The sequence below is a fragment of the Ambystoma mexicanum genome, chromosome 11 (assembly GCF_040938575.1).
Source record: "Ambystoma mexicanum isolate Mex_15411 chromosome 11, UKY_AmexF1_1, whole genome shotgun sequence".
NCBI lineage: Eukaryota > Metazoa > Chordata > Amphibia > Caudata > Ambystomatidae > Ambystoma > Ambystoma mexicanum.
Window position 1 is genome coordinate 405354792 of NC_090934.1, and position 15190 is coordinate 405369981.

At 44.7% G+C, this 15190-nt stretch overlaps 1 protein-coding gene across 6 annotated transcripts in view; it reads left to right on the plus strand.

The window, feature by feature from the left end:
• Positions 1-15190, plus strand: part of LRP4 (LDL receptor related protein 4) — a 565328-nt gene that overhangs the window by 277987 nt on the left and 272151 nt on the right. For all 6 annotated transcript variants that reach the window (XM_069623191.1, XM_069623193.1, XM_069623192.1 and 3 more), the window contains exons 23-25: positions 1903-2043; positions 7504-7590; positions 12233-12404. In XM_069623191.1, the coding sequence (XP_069479292.1) occupies positions 1903-2043; positions 7504-7590; positions 12233-12404 (400 nt within the window). The remainder of the gene's footprint in view (positions 1-1902; positions 2044-7503; positions 7591-12232; positions 12405-15190) is intronic.

The following is a 15190-nucleotide window of genomic DNA, read 5'->3' on the forward strand; positions in this document are numbered from 1 at the left end:
TCTCCACCCTGGGGCTACAATCAGTTGTTATCGCCCATACAGTATGGAGGAAAGGAGACGGGAGTTAAGAGTAATTATAAGTTACTCACCGTAGTGACTAATGTATTTTTAGTCCCCTTTCCTCCATACGCCCCACCAACCTCCCCCCTAATAATACTGGTGTCATTAGGCAATGTTAAACCTATTGTCGACGTGTCAATGGGGACTGAGGTGTGGGGCCAGAGGGCGGAGTTAGGGCAGCGCATGCTCCCCTGGGCCGCACCCCCGCACGCCTCTAAATTTAAAGGGGGAGAATGTTTTTTTGGTGAAAAAGGTTCTGTCTCCCGTCCCTTGGAAGGGACGCCCATACAGTATGGAGGAAAGGGGACTATGGACTAAGAGTATGTTAGTCACTAAGGTGAGTAACTTATAATTTACACAACACTATTGCCTAGATACACACTCTAGATCTGATTCTCAGGTGGGACAAGCAGTGCTAAGACATCTTTTTGCTACTGTTCCTTCACACATCCCACCACCATCTCTGAGTACCGCTCGCTAGTCTATGCACAGCATGTGATTCTAAGCAGATTAACAAGCATCAGAAGACATGCATTACTCACTGTAATCGCATTTCTGATGATTGTATCTGCTTAGGTACACATGCGCCCACCCTTCCTCCCCTCATGGAATAGAAGGAACATAGACATCTTACACCTTCTCTCTTCTGTACTCACTCACCCTGACTATAAGACTCCCTCACGGCAGAAAAAACACATTCAGAGGGACCGCAACGCGTGAGGGATTTTGGGTACTACACGTCACGTTAGGGCTAGTGTTAGTCACCCCCATGTCGATGTTCCCTTTTCGATCTTCGAAAGAAAGATGCAATACTCTGCGATTACCACTAAATGTCGGACTATGCACAGCATGTGAATCTAGGCAGATACATTCATCAGAAATGCTATTAAGGTGAGTGATGCATTCCATCTACATTTTAGTATTGTGCGAAAATATAACCTGTTTGTGGTCATTTTTCACAGTGTTTTTGGCCATAAGTAAAGATGTATTTTTATACCTGATTGTCTAAGTGTAATCCTTGATTGCTGCACTGTGTGTACTCATTGTGGACCCCTTACAGGCTCACCACCTCTTGACTGGTAGCCTAGCTACCTTGAACTGGTTTGGCTACAGCGCCCCAGAGTTGTCAATGCCACAATATAGTTTGGCCTTCAATACATCTGTCCACCAGGTCAGAGTGTAGAAAATCAGCCCTAACAATGCCTAAGCCAGACTCAAAAAGATGCCAGACACCTTAATTGAGATGTGGGGCTGCAGAGGCAAGAACCAAATGAAATTACAGAGGGTGATCCAACATCTGAATACAAATGGGATCAAAGCACACAATGAAATGGGGATAAGGTGTCACTTAACGTAATCCAATCACATGATCCCAGGCTGAGGGGGAAACTGACCCACCATTCAGAATGGTTGATAGAACACTCAGTGCTCACTCTCCAGTTTAAATGGAGGCACCAAATCCTACACTTTGTGGGAGTTAGGGCAGTGTTCCAAAGAGTAAGTGTTGCACACTGAGAGGAGCAGAAGGAGAAAACAGTAGATGGCCCACCCAAATAGGGCACACTGTGAAAGAGCCAAGAAATGTGAGGCAGCAAATCAAAAAGGTCCCAAACTGAGAGATATTGGACTTACAGGAGAGAACAGAGAAAGGAGTCTGCTGAAAACTTCGACCCACAAGCTAGCGAGAGTAAGAGCAAACTAAAGAGAAGGACCATATGGTCAAGCCCTTAGAACGCCCAAAGAGACTTTCTGAAACAAGGGACACAAACCATAAACAGACATTACTGCCCTCAAAATGCATGTAGACTAAACCCGATTTCACACACTCCATGTTTCCTGTAGGGATGAGCAGTTTCTTAATCTTCGCCAGGAGAACAGACATCCGCACAGTCTCATTGGATATTCCTTATTTTGCTGACGTCGTCGTTCCCATCAATATCACCATGAAGAATACGATTGCTGTTGGAGTAGATCCTATGGAGGGTGAGTATCTGACCAGTACCTTTCCCACTTCATGGAAAGACATTTTTCTTTGAGGGTCTTGGTGTTATGGACAAGGGCTGCTTGGAGGACAGATGATTGCCCCAGTTGTCACTCAGCACCACCTGCTGGCAAACGGTGGGATTGCAGAAAGAGTATGTCCCCCATATGTGTTTCACTACACACTGCTGGCAGAGTTGGATTGCAAGAGTGCATCAGCTGTGTGGTTCAGCCCGTCCAGCTGGTCAAGGGTGGGGTTCCAGCAGAAAGAGTAAGCCCTATGCCTTCACGTTATACTACTGGCAAAAGGTACATAAACAGAGAACCTCCTTCAACCTGATCCTCCATGCCTCATGCTGGTGGATAGTGGACTTGCAGAAGAAACGATCCTGTTATGTTAATGTTAAAGGTTTTTATACCACGCACACTGTTGCCAACTGTGTTGTCTCTTGGCGCTCAGGCGGATCTGTAAAACAAGGAGGGAGGGTAGGGAGGTTAGTGATGTTCTGTTGGCAGCTTCATTTCGGAGACACTGTTTGCAGAGCATGGGTGCGATATTCAGAGGGTGGCCGTCATATGGTGTTGTGCGAGATTGCGTGTGATTTGTTTTGCAGTGTGAAGTATATGCGGTTTGGGGTGCTCTAGAGGTGTGGTTGTCTTTAGTGCAGGGTGTGAGAGGTGTATGCAGAAGGGTGAGTTTTCAGTACGGTTTGTTAGTGGGAGTCGTGTTCCTGCTTCCACTGTTCCACTGATTTGTTGTACCCTGCCTCCCTCCATTTGCCTTTTTCGGATTTCAATAATTGTCGCCTCTAGAAAGAATGGCTTCCTATGATTCTTGGTCGTTCCATTGACTTTCAGATCTCTTAAATTCATGCCCTATTCTAGCTCGGTGACGTGTCCCCGGCACTAAGGTGGCTCAGTAGGGGAAGGAAAATTGCCCTCTTCTGTTCCCTTGGGCCTTTGTCTGGTATCTTGTTGATGTTGCGCTCGCGCTTATTACTGTTCCCCTGTTGGACCTCTCTGGGGGTGCACCTTAGCTGAGGGCCTCCTACCCTGTTTCCCCCCCAGAATTCCTGTAAGTTTCTTTTTATGGCCCGATCGCGTAGGGACCAACACTTTATCTTGTTTCTCAGTTGGCTTGCTCTAAACGGAGGTGGGGAGGGTGGGTTGTCTCCACTAAGAGCTTTTCATCCCAGTCCTCTTGCTCATTCCTGCATTGCTTTCTGGCTACTTCATCCTTTATCCTGTATTCGGTTGCTCATGAGGTGGGCAGGTGCTGTTGAGTCGGTTTCATTGTGTTCGGACCTGAAGAGCGATGTTTCAAGACGTTTCCTGAATTTTGAATGATCCTCCATAGTTTGTATTTCTCTAGGAAGGGAGTTCCATAGTTTTACGGCTAAGCAGGTGACTATTGATCCACCCAGTTTTTTATTTGTGTATGGTTTGGGTTCTAGACTGATATCATTACAGGATCTGAGTGTTCTGGTTGGTTTGTAGATGAAAAGTTTCTTTTGAGTGAATTCCGCTCCCTGGCCGTGGATTGCTCTGTGTGTTATGCACATTGTTTTGCAGGTGATTCGTTTCTTGGCCGGGAGCCAATGTAGCATCCTCAGAGCTGGTGTGATGGGATCTCTTCTGTTGAGTTTGAGAAGAAGTCTGGCTGCTAGTTTTGTATTTGTTGCAGTTTCCTCAGTAGTTAGTCTGGCATTCCAGATATATGCTGTCTATCCTGGACATGATGAGAGATTAGGTGGCCAGTGTTTTGTGCGTGAAGGAGATGAATGCTAGAATCTTTTTAATTGTGCGCAGGTGGAAGAAACATTTCTGTATTAACGCATTTACTTTGGGTTCAAGTGTGAACTCATTGTCCATGAGGATTACAAGGTTTTTGACAGTTTTTGATGGTGTTGGTGGTTGTTTTCTCAGTTGTGTGGGCCCTGGACGTAATGGTTGTTTGCTTGGTCTTCAGGTGTAATCATGATTACCGTGTCTGGGTGGATTTTGAGGTCGTTGGCTTTCATCCATTGGTAGAGTTCCTTGAGACATTATATAAGGGTTGTGTTCTCCTCTTGTATGTCCATATATTTCAAGATGATTTGTGAATTATCTGCGTAGTTGTAGCATGTTAGTCTGTGTCTTTTGATGAGGTTGAACAGCAGTGTCATGAAAATGTTGAAGAGTAGGGCGGATAGCAAGCACCCCAGAGGTACTCCGCAGGTGGTGTCCCGTTGTGTGGATTTGAAAGGCTTTAACCATACTGTTTCTATTCTTTTCAAAAGGGAAGACTTGATCCAGAGCACCGCTGTGTCAGTGAGCCCTATTTTGCCAGTCTTTTAATTAGGACGTTGTGGTTCACTGTTATCAGTGCGGATTTGGTGTTGGCGTCTGTGTTCATCTTTGGGGCATCCCAAATTCAGACCAGTACTGTCTCTGTTCCTCTGATAGGTCTGAAGCCTACTTGTACTTGGTCCAGTAGTTGGTTATTTTCAACGTGGTCCAGAATTCGTTCGTAGACATAGGTCTCTAGTAACTTCGCTGGGTATGGGATGTTTGAGGTTTATCTATAGTTTGAGAGGTCTTCCAGATCGCCCGCTGTATCCTTGAGGAGGGTTTGATTTAGGCCGTTTTGAATGCTCTTGGTACTCTCCCTGTAGAAAGTGATAGATTGAAGAGGTTTAGGTAGTTTCCTGATGGTGAGCCCTGTGTGGGGATGGATTTATAGATGTCTGGAGGACAGGGGTCCATTGGGGAGCATACCTTGATGCTCTTTTTTTACCAAGCTTAGTAGTTTTCCTCTCGTCATTTGTGGGAAGCAGTTAATTCAGTTTGGTGGTACCACGGTTGGTGGGGGATGGTGTAGTGTCTGGTTGATTGGTCTGCTTTGTATGACTCTATTTATGTTGGTTATTTTGTTCTTGAAGTGATTTGCGAGACCGTTCCAGAACATTTGTGAGGGCACCGGCCATTTTTTGCCTCCTGGGGGGGAGGGATTCTCATCTCGCGGACTATGTTGAATAGTTCTCTTTGGGTGTTAGTGGCCTTTGTGATCTGCTCATCGTAATATTTCTTTTTTGCTTTCAGAATTTTGGATTTGTATGATCGGAGTTGTAATAGATATTTTGTTCTTTTGTCTTGGTCATAGTTTTTCCTCCATTCTTGTTCTAGTTTCCGGTTAGTTCTTTTCATTGTTTGAAGGTGGGGTGTGAATCATCTAGCCACCGCTTTCTTTATTGATGGGCTGAGGTGTTTTTCTGGAGAGATGGAGTCAGTTGTTTCTGCAATCCATTTCTGGATCAGGTTTGGTTTTCCGTCTGTCTGTTTTGTCCCATAATGTGGTCGTTGGTTTCAAAGTTTCTAGTTTTTCTTCTAAGTTACTGTTCTTAATAGCTTTACATTTTCTTTTCCCAATTGGTGGGTATTTCTGTGTTTTTTTTAGATGCAATTGATGGTATTTGGATCACAAAAGGAATAATAATGAGGTGGTCACTCGATACTATTTGAATGGGCAGTGCTGTTGTGATTAGGTATTTTTTTGGCGAACATTGCATCCTGAGTGTGTCCTGCTGTGTGCGTCGCTCCTTTTACCATTTGTCAAAGGCTTGTGATCTTGAGCTGCTTGATTAATGATTTCTGCAAGTTAGCGTTCTCCTCTTCAAACCATATGTTGAAGTGCCCGAGAATGATCAAATGATCCTGTTTGATGGCTAGGTTTGTGACTGCTTCTATGAAGGTGTCTGTGAAGGTTGCGTAGTAGGTCGGTGGCCTATAGACTAGTGTAAATGTTAGGTTTGATTGTGGGTTTGTGGTAAGGTGGAGGACTAGAGATTCACAGTTCTGAATTTTTAGAGGGTCGGGTGATTTTACCTTTAGGTGTTCCTTGTAGGTTACTGCGATTCCTCCTCCTTTTTCATTTTCTGTTTGCCTGTTTGCATTTGAAGTTGTCCGGTAGGCAGCTGTGTAATATGACTTTGTAGTTTTCGGTTAGCCAGGTTTCGGTGATGAATAGGATGTCAATTTCCTCTCCGCAGAGTGGGTCATAGATCTCAGTCACGTGTTTGGACATGGATCTGGTGTTGATTAGGTTGCATTGTTTGCACTGTATTTTTCTCTTTATATTCAATTGATTTGTTCTGACTTGTATCTTTGGGTGGTCTTGTTGGCGGTTCTCCTTGTTGTCCTTGGCTTGTTGAGTATGTTCTATTGTTCTCGTTTCGTCGTTAAATAGGTTGGCTAGGTTTCTTATTGGGTTCATGGCCTCTTCAGGTTCCTCTTCAGATTCAGAATGGCCTTGACGGATGGTCCCTTGGGATTTGGTGATATATGGAGTGAGGATGTAGTTTCTCATCTTTCTAGTTTCAGCCTTTCTTCTTTGTGGTCCTGATAACCTGCTGATGTGAATGGGCATCCGTTCTGGTGATCTATTCGTTGCAAGGTATGGTGTAAGGGATAGGGATTTTGGTCTTGTTTTCGATGCAGTTCTTATTCCCCTGATGGTCGTGGGTGTGCGTTCTGTTGATGCTTTGGGGTTTGGCTGAATGGAGGTCTGTTGTGGTTCCGTTGTGATTATCCTTTCTTGTTGTTTTCTCTTGCGTCTGATTCCTTACCATGGCATAGTCTGTTCTAGGATTTTTCTAGCTATCTGACGATTGCGAATGCCTTCCCGTGATTCCAGAGTTGTATTTTATTGTATTTTATTTGAATTATTTTCCTTTTTTGGTCCTAAGGGTGGGGTTTTGAGGCTTATACTTTAGTGTTTCGATCATTTCTGTTACAAGGGCATTAGTCCTCCTGTGTTGTTGCTCCGTATTTGTTGTTCGCCTTTTGGGTTCCTTTTGATGGTGGTTTCTTTTGTGGGTTATATTTTAGTGTTGTTGTTGGGGGTATGAGTGTGGTTCAGTCTGGGTCGGCGGCTGGCGGTGGTCTCTGGCTAGGGGGGGGCCTAGCAGTCATGTGGAGGGCCGATTTGGCGGGACCAGGAGGGGGGCCCTGTTTTCTTTCATTAAAGTTGTTTCACCAGCTGGGCTAATTGTGGGTTCGGTTTTTCTTGGGTTGCTTGGCTTGTTGGGGTGGAGGGAGGGATTATCTACCTTTCCTCTATTGTTGGATATAGTATTCCTGCCTTATGTCAGAGGCCGCTAGTATTTGGGGCGGGAGCCCGTCTATTAGCGTCGGAGGAAGAGCATCTAGCTCAGGGATATGGTAGCTGAGGGAGTGAATCACAGCAGTAGTGGAGAAGCCTTAGAGTAGGCATATGGTAACCGTGGCTGTGGCACTGGGAGTGCGAGATATGTCTAACACAATTGGCCTAAATGCGAGAAATGGCTAACACAACTGGCTTAAATGCAAGATATGGGCAACTAGCAGAGATGGGCTAAATGTGAGATATGGCTAACTAGTACAATTTAACTAGCACAATTGGCTTATATGCGAGATATGATTATATAAATGTCGCTCTTCCCACAGGGAAATTGTATTGGGCAGACAGCACCATCCGAAAAATCAGCCGTGCAAATCTTGATGGTTCACAGTATGAGGATATTATTTCTACAGGTAAGTTACTTCTCACTTCTTGTCACCATTTTATTTCAAAAATAGATCCAGTATCCTGATAATGTCAACATGGGCAAAGGCGATCAGTATGTGCATGATAATGTCCTGACCCTGTGTAGCCCCTAGCTGTGTAGCACACCAGATGACTCCCACTGCCCACAGTATGCCGTCCCCATGAACACTTCGGCCTGCCTAGATTATTCACTTAGTATTCGTTGATTGAGCCCCTGGAGAAAGTGTAATCCTACCTCCCCTGCAAGAGTCTCTTATCTGTTCCCTATCGGAAGCCCTGTGTTGCAAGTAGAATACTAATGATTTGAGGGATGGTTAAATGGTTTTCATTTTAGAATGGTCCATTTAAGCGGGTGATAGTTGCAATGCTGTCGCTCTCTCATCTCTTTTGGGCTTCCCACCTCACTAGCCCAGGCTTCCCTATTATTGTGCTATCCTGCCTTCCCCTCTGATCCCTGATGTATGGGATGTCTGTATGAGTGATGCCAGAGAGAGTGTTGCAGTGATTGCATAGTATGGAAGGTTTGTATCCCCTTGTTCCAACAGTTGTAAGAGATACCTGGATGGTGGGGACCGGTAAGTCGTCTTCTCCATTGCATGTCACCAAGACCTGAAAAAAGGACCACATGTGAGGGGGACCTGAGAGTAAGATCTTCATTATTACGCTGGCAACAAGTGGCCCAAAAAGGGGCCAGGAGACGGAGTAAGCGTGCTGTTAAGAAGCTGTGGCAGGGAGCAGCAAGAAGTGAAGACCCACCACCCCAAAAAGGAAGAGCCGCCACCCAGGGTGAACATCAAATGTAAAGCGCCACTAAGCAGAGCAAAGCGCTATTAATATATTTAAAAAAATACTTAGCAACAAAGATAAAATAGTAAATAGAGCTCTGCTTTCAATAGTGAATAAGAGTGGCAGAGCTCGGTGCACAGAGTAAAACTAATAAGGATCTAAAGGGAGAAATGTGGGTGAAGAGTTATTGCTGGCCAAGCATGAGGAACAGTTAAAGAAGTTCCAGTGCTGCTATTGCATCATCATGCAACAAGGTTGTGCTGCACTTTTAAATTAAATGACAGGGTACTGGAGTTCTGTTCACTCGGACTACAAGAGGGTGTTCATAGCATGCGCAAGGGTGCCGAGCGCCGTGAGAAAACGTGCATAAACATAGGGTCAGTGCAATTTGGATTCTGCGTTATTCATATTAAAATAATATTCAAAGTTATCCTTGAATAGCACTTCAAAGGATTACTAACTTCAAGGGTTACATACTCCGAAGCACATATCTCGTGCTATATTTACTTACAATCAATAGACTGCAGCCGCGAGGAACACAGTTTCAACATCCAAAGAGGTGTAAAAAAAGGGGTCCTGTCAACGTAGGACTCCCGGTACTCCAAGAGGTCTTCACATAGCAAGTGAAAAAAATGTTGTTTTAACACCAGTACTACAGCACATGCAGTCATAAATTATGGTGTTATGTCACTAAGAGATAATCAAACCAACTTTACATCCATCTTGCAAGGTTAGTCAGAATGTATGCGTGTTGTGAGAGTGATGTTTTGTGGAGTACATACCTTCCTGTCTGAGAGTGGTGTTCCTTCTCATCATAGTGTGATGGTTTGTGTGACTTTAATGTGTTCTGGTAGAAAGGGAGGCGTGTAGTGTCTTCCTCCCCCTCCCTTTCCTGTGTGTGTGGTTATTGTGTTTGGTAGAAACTGAGGTGTGTGGTATTTTGCCGTCCCCTCTGTTCCCTGGTGTATGGGATGTCTGTACGAGTGATGTCAAAGAAAGTGTTGCAGTGATTGCATAGTATGGAAGGTTCTTACGCCGCCTCTGTTCTGACATTTGGAAGAGATCCCTGGGTGGAGGGTCCGGTGGGTCGTCTTCTCCATTATATGTACTTGAATCGTGTGTCACTAAGACCTGAATAAAAGGACCACCCGAGAGTGAGATCTACATTTTTACACTTACCAAAGTAGGCAACAAAATCCGGTATCCCTACTCTCTATGATGCTTACTATGGTGATGGCCTTAAAGCTGCAGCCTTATGTCTCTCACTGCCTCAAGTTTTTTTTTAATGCGAAACATAGCCTAACGTCCCACAAAATAGATGATCTTTTTACAATAGGAAATGTGCCTTCCAACTGCTCGGGTCTCACTCTGTGTTACCTCTCGCGTTCTCCCTGACTCTTATGTCCTTTACTTCCTTTCACTCTACTTCCTCACTGTTGGGGAGAATTCTCAATTATGTGCTAATTCCCTTCAACCTTGGTTACTTGTATTTTAAAATGTCATTGCTACAGCTCACATTTACCCCTCTTGGGATAAGCCTGGCTCCTCAGTCACACTACCACTTTGTGTAGTACAGGCCTATACCAAAAGGTGGGTTACCCAATACCAAGAGGACAAGTGTTGTGTAGTCTCCCACAGGGTTACTACATCATTTCTTGCCTAACACTCACCCTCCCTCTCTTCTATCCCCTGATGTTATCAAGTCTCATACATAGTCTTCTCTCCTACTCTCCCTCTAGTCTCCACTCCACTCCCTTCTGCACTACACCCTTACTTCTCTGGCACTCAGGAATTCCTGCGAGGCCTGGGCCGCTCTCTCTCTTTGCAAGACTCTAGATTGTAGATGTGTTTTAGGACTGTAATGAATTATTCAATGGTTTCTCAAATCCAGCGAAGTGAGATACTATAGTCAATTGCTCTGCTGGGCGTGGGCCTCTCCCCCATTGTACAGGACTCTCAAGTCTAGCCGCTTTCGCACCAGGCAGGATTCCCGAAATCCAGGCATCAGGCATACTGTGATTAGCTGCAAAGCTTATAACCCACTAACCAAAAAAACCTCAAATCTTTCTACATACTTATCTCGCTCAAAAACGAACACAACCACCTATCGCACCACAAGCCGCATGCACTTCACCACACTGCTACAACACATAAACCACACCAACAGCATACAAGGACTGACATCGCTCCGATACTCGCACCAAAAGCTCAGCACACGGTGTATACCGAGTTGAAGCTGCCAACAGAACACCATTCCTCTCACTACACTACTCCATCTTCACCCTACTAACCCATCCCACCTTCTCGTTTGCAGATCCTTCACAGCACCTGGGGACCAACTCCGTTGGTGATGGTGCGCTGTACAAATATCTTTAACATTTAACACTCTTTTATACGGCCTCCTACCTTGTTTGATCACCTCATCCTGCTCCCATTAGTTACCTTGTCCACCTGGATCCCAGGCCAATCTCTTTCTGTCTTTTCCTTTGGGGTTGGGCTTCCCAGGTTAAAAGTTTCAAGCACTCCTTTACTTCCCGTACCCTTTCCCTGAGAAGGTCTGCTGGCATTCTTCGCTGGCATTTCTGCGTAAAGACGATGGCCCGCTATGTTCGCCTTCTGCAGTGTGGTAGCACCTTTTCACCGGTGCAGGCTTCATTTTCTTCTGCCGGCTCTGGGTCTCTCTCTCTTTCTCTTGTGCATAGGGTATCTTGCGGAACGTCACTCTGAATGCTTGATCTTAGTTCTGGGAGAAAAAATAGAGAACACTGGCAATATATTGCAAGGTAGGCATGGGATGCTTAAAAGTGGTACCCCCCGTTTTCAACCAGGCACATGGTGGGGACAGTTACTGGGCCCCCCCAACTCACTCACCCTGCCTCTGGGGCAGGACAGTCTCTGACAAGCACCCTGGTAGGTCTCCAGACCCAGGCTGAGAAGGATTCCTATCCCTGGAGGTCTCTGACCCTCTCACACCTCTTTTGTCGCCAAATCATGCTACAGTTTATTGAATTCATAATAATTGTTTTCACATCATGTTATGCAATAATAGATGCTGTTTTCAGGAAGGGTAATTATGCAAGTGAATTTGGTAAGAGGAAAATCGTAACGTTCACTACTTGAATTAACTTACAAAATTCACAATCACTCAAAATAATCTGCAGCATCTGTAATATGTTGAAATGATGGCCAAGCATTAATAAGGTAAAAGAAAAAAGATAATTTGTGCACTTGTAGCAATGGGGTAGTTTTACAGATCAGAACAGAACTAACAAGCTGACGAGAAGAGCGCTTCAGAGGAAGAGAACCAAGAAAAGGAGGGCTTTAAGGTAGGTCTCTGGAGAGAGGTGGACAAGAGTAGAGATATTTAAAATAACGGCATAGACTGGGCTGAAATTTGTAAGGGGGAGTGGAATTTATAGAGGAAAGGCCCATTCGAAGGAACTGTGTAATGTGTGGTAGGCTAAGAACACAGAAAGGGAAGGTGTTAGACCCATTACCACAGTCCCATGAGGAGTTAAGAGCAGAATTAGGCAGGTAGTTTGAAGGGGGCATGGAGGGCTGGCCACCACCATGAAAGTAATACAAATGAAAAAGAAATAAACAAGAATGGGTCGGAGTATGAATGCAGAATTTGTCTGAGAGCAAATTGATATAAGTTAGTAATTTAAAATATAGGAACTTGTGATGTTGCTATACAATTTAGTTTAAAGGTCAAGATATAGTTTCCATAGTATGAACCTCAACATAAAGACACCAAACCTTTGTTGTTGAGGGAGTTTCTGCCTAATTTCCCTATTCTCACTTAACACTTGTTTCTACTACCACATATATTTCTCTCTCCAGGCTTGATGACTACAGATGGTCTAGCAGTGGATGCTATTGGCCGCAAAGTGTACTGGACAGACACAGGAACCAATCGAATTGAAGTTGGCAACCTAGATGGTTCAATGCGGAGAGTCCTTGTATGGGAGAAATTGGACAGTCCAAGAGCGATTGCCTTGTACCATGAAATGGGGTAAGGCCTTGTGATAAGATACATAACTAGAGCTGAATGAGTGTGTGACAGGGTGCAGAACTGCAGCTGGTTAACTGCATGGCACAGGGCAATGGAGCAGAGCTAGGTGAGTGTGTGGGAAAGGACGAGTGATGAGCGCTGGGTGTGTACTGGATGCAGATTGGAACCAGATCTATATATGTGCATAAGACAGTGTGTGACACGCAGATGGGTCACTTGTGAAGGGCAGGGTCTAAAGTGGTGTGTTCATGTAGAGCAAGAAGATACAGAGCCAAATACTGAATACATAAGTGGGTCAGAGTAGCCTGTGCTGTATATGTATACTGCAGCAAGCAGTGGTGTATGAGCGCATGTGTATGGACTCTGGGAGGGTTTGACCATATAGGAGTAAATGGCTGCTTCACTCGGATACCATCTTAGTTTGGGTCAAGCCATTTTAGTGAAGTCTGAAACATGCAGCCCAGCCACAAAGTCACCTATTGACTGCAGTCTGATGGGCCATCCTCCACTACACCTCTTCACTACCACCTTGCCTCTGAGCTCCATTAACAATCCATTGTGCACCTCTAACATGAACTCTTATTCCGCCATCATGCCTTATTGTTTTTGTATCTGAAACAACACCCAACTCTATGCAGGTTTTCATTGTTATGTCTTTGATAAAAGAGGTTTATTATTACCCTCGAGTTGCTCTACAACTTATTATCTTGCTCATTTGAAATTTGGTCCTTAATGACCCTGTAACCTGCACATTAGTAACTACCATGTAACCTTTAATTTGTACGCTAATGGCCTTTGAACTTGTTCTTTGGTCAACAGAAACTCTGTAATCCACGCTTTAAACCCCTACATTGGTCGCTGGTGACTATAACCTGATCCTTGGCCCACATGTGACCCTCTCACCTGTCCTATAGGCACTAGTAACCCTTTAACTTATACCTCAGTCACCAATGGTCTTGTAACCCGTCCTTCACTAGCTGGGAGGGAAGAAATATGTTTTTGTAAGTTGCAATGACAGATCAAACTGCTTTGATGTCTACTGGTCCTTGGATTCTAATCCAGATCCTGGTCCTGTCCTGCAGGGTTTCCTGGCTCTGGGTGCAGAATATTTTCTGTGCACCCGTGGACCACAATTTTGTTACACCTGCGATTGTCAGTCGCACAATGCAACTATTCTCTGCTGTGCCTCTGGTTTTAGAACCATGGTCTGGAACTTTTCTGTATCAATCCAAAAGACTCCCTATCTTAATGATCGCTGCTTCTCCTGCATCTAAAGGCAGCGCGCACTTAACCTACCTTTAATCTTTTATAACACGCTTAATACCGGAGACTAGTCTCTAAGCACGGGACTGGGATTCAAACCTGTGCTAATTTGCGTTGTCTTGCTTCCAAGACCAATGTGTGTTGTCCCTGAGCTATCCACCCGCCCTACCTTTCCTACATAACCCTGAAAGATCAATTAGGAAGAGCCAGTTATTTCCAATGAGCAAGCCATTCAGACTTGGAAAAGACCCCTAAAGTGACTGATACTTGCCTTTTGTGGTTTAATGGAATGTTTCCATGTGCCCTGTTGTGGTGCTGGAGTTTTGAGGATGATCAGCATATTTTTCAGTGTACTATTGGTTTTATATTGATTTTAGTGTAAGAAAGTCACTGCTTTTCACTGCATTACCTGTGATAGTTTACTTGCACCTATTTGTTGCTACTTGTTATTAGTGGGTTTTGATATTGACCCTGGCTCTCCATCGACCCAGTACTATACTGTAACCCAAGAGTCAAAATGTAATATTGCAAGCTACTAGCTAGCCATACCAAATGACTTGCCGTTTCAATTGTACACACAATACAGCACAACATGTTAGGTAAGATTTTCATAATTATGATAAATCTCTCTGACCTGTGTAAGCCCAGAACGTTTTGCTTGGACTTGGTGATTATTTTTCCTTGTCCCTAGGTCTTCTTCTGCCGTCGTAGGTAGGAAAGATCTTTGTAGAAGTTTTGTCTTGGCGGGAGTCCTTTGTGTTCCTTGCCAAAGCTCCATAGTGTCTGTGAAGGCAAGAAGCGGGGGAGGAGTCCAAAACTCTGCAGCCCTTGGTCTTCTAGCTTACCTGAAAGGAACTAGTTCCTACTGGGGAGTTGACTGTCCTGATTGGACAGCCTGCCACCCCTTTCTGTAAATTACAGGAAGCGTTTGCAGAAGTTATTCTGTAGTTCCTGATGAAGACTCTAATTCTGGAAGCTGCTGACAAGTCGACCACTGGAGCTGAATCCGAAGAGGAAGATAAAGTAAAGACGGATGTAACTATTTCCAGGGATCGGAGAGTCTGCTGGGTTACTGAAGTTTGATATAACCCTTCCTTCCAATCGACCTGGCGGTCCCGAATGCGACTACCCCAGCCCAGAGGCTGGTGAGATCCGCTAGTCTTGCGCAGACCTGCAAAACAAGCCATCCCTCGATGGGCTGCGACCTTGCTGGGCTGCCAATCACCAATACCCAGGAACCTCGAGCCACTGTGCGGTGCATGGTCTTCTAAAGTCCAATTTCGTTCAAAACTTTGGTGGACTCCTGCTGGATCTCCAGAGACACAATTTGCATACCTGAAGTCTCCTCACCAGAGTTCAGGACCGAGAGAGTGAAGAGAATCTGACCAGCAATATTCTTTCTTCATCTGGCTCTTGTAAATGGGTGCCAAATCCACAGAACTGTGAGAATCTGAGAAGAAACCTTTGTTGGAAGCCTCCAGTTTTGCTTCAGTGTCCATTTCTTCAGTCTCCATACCAAGAAC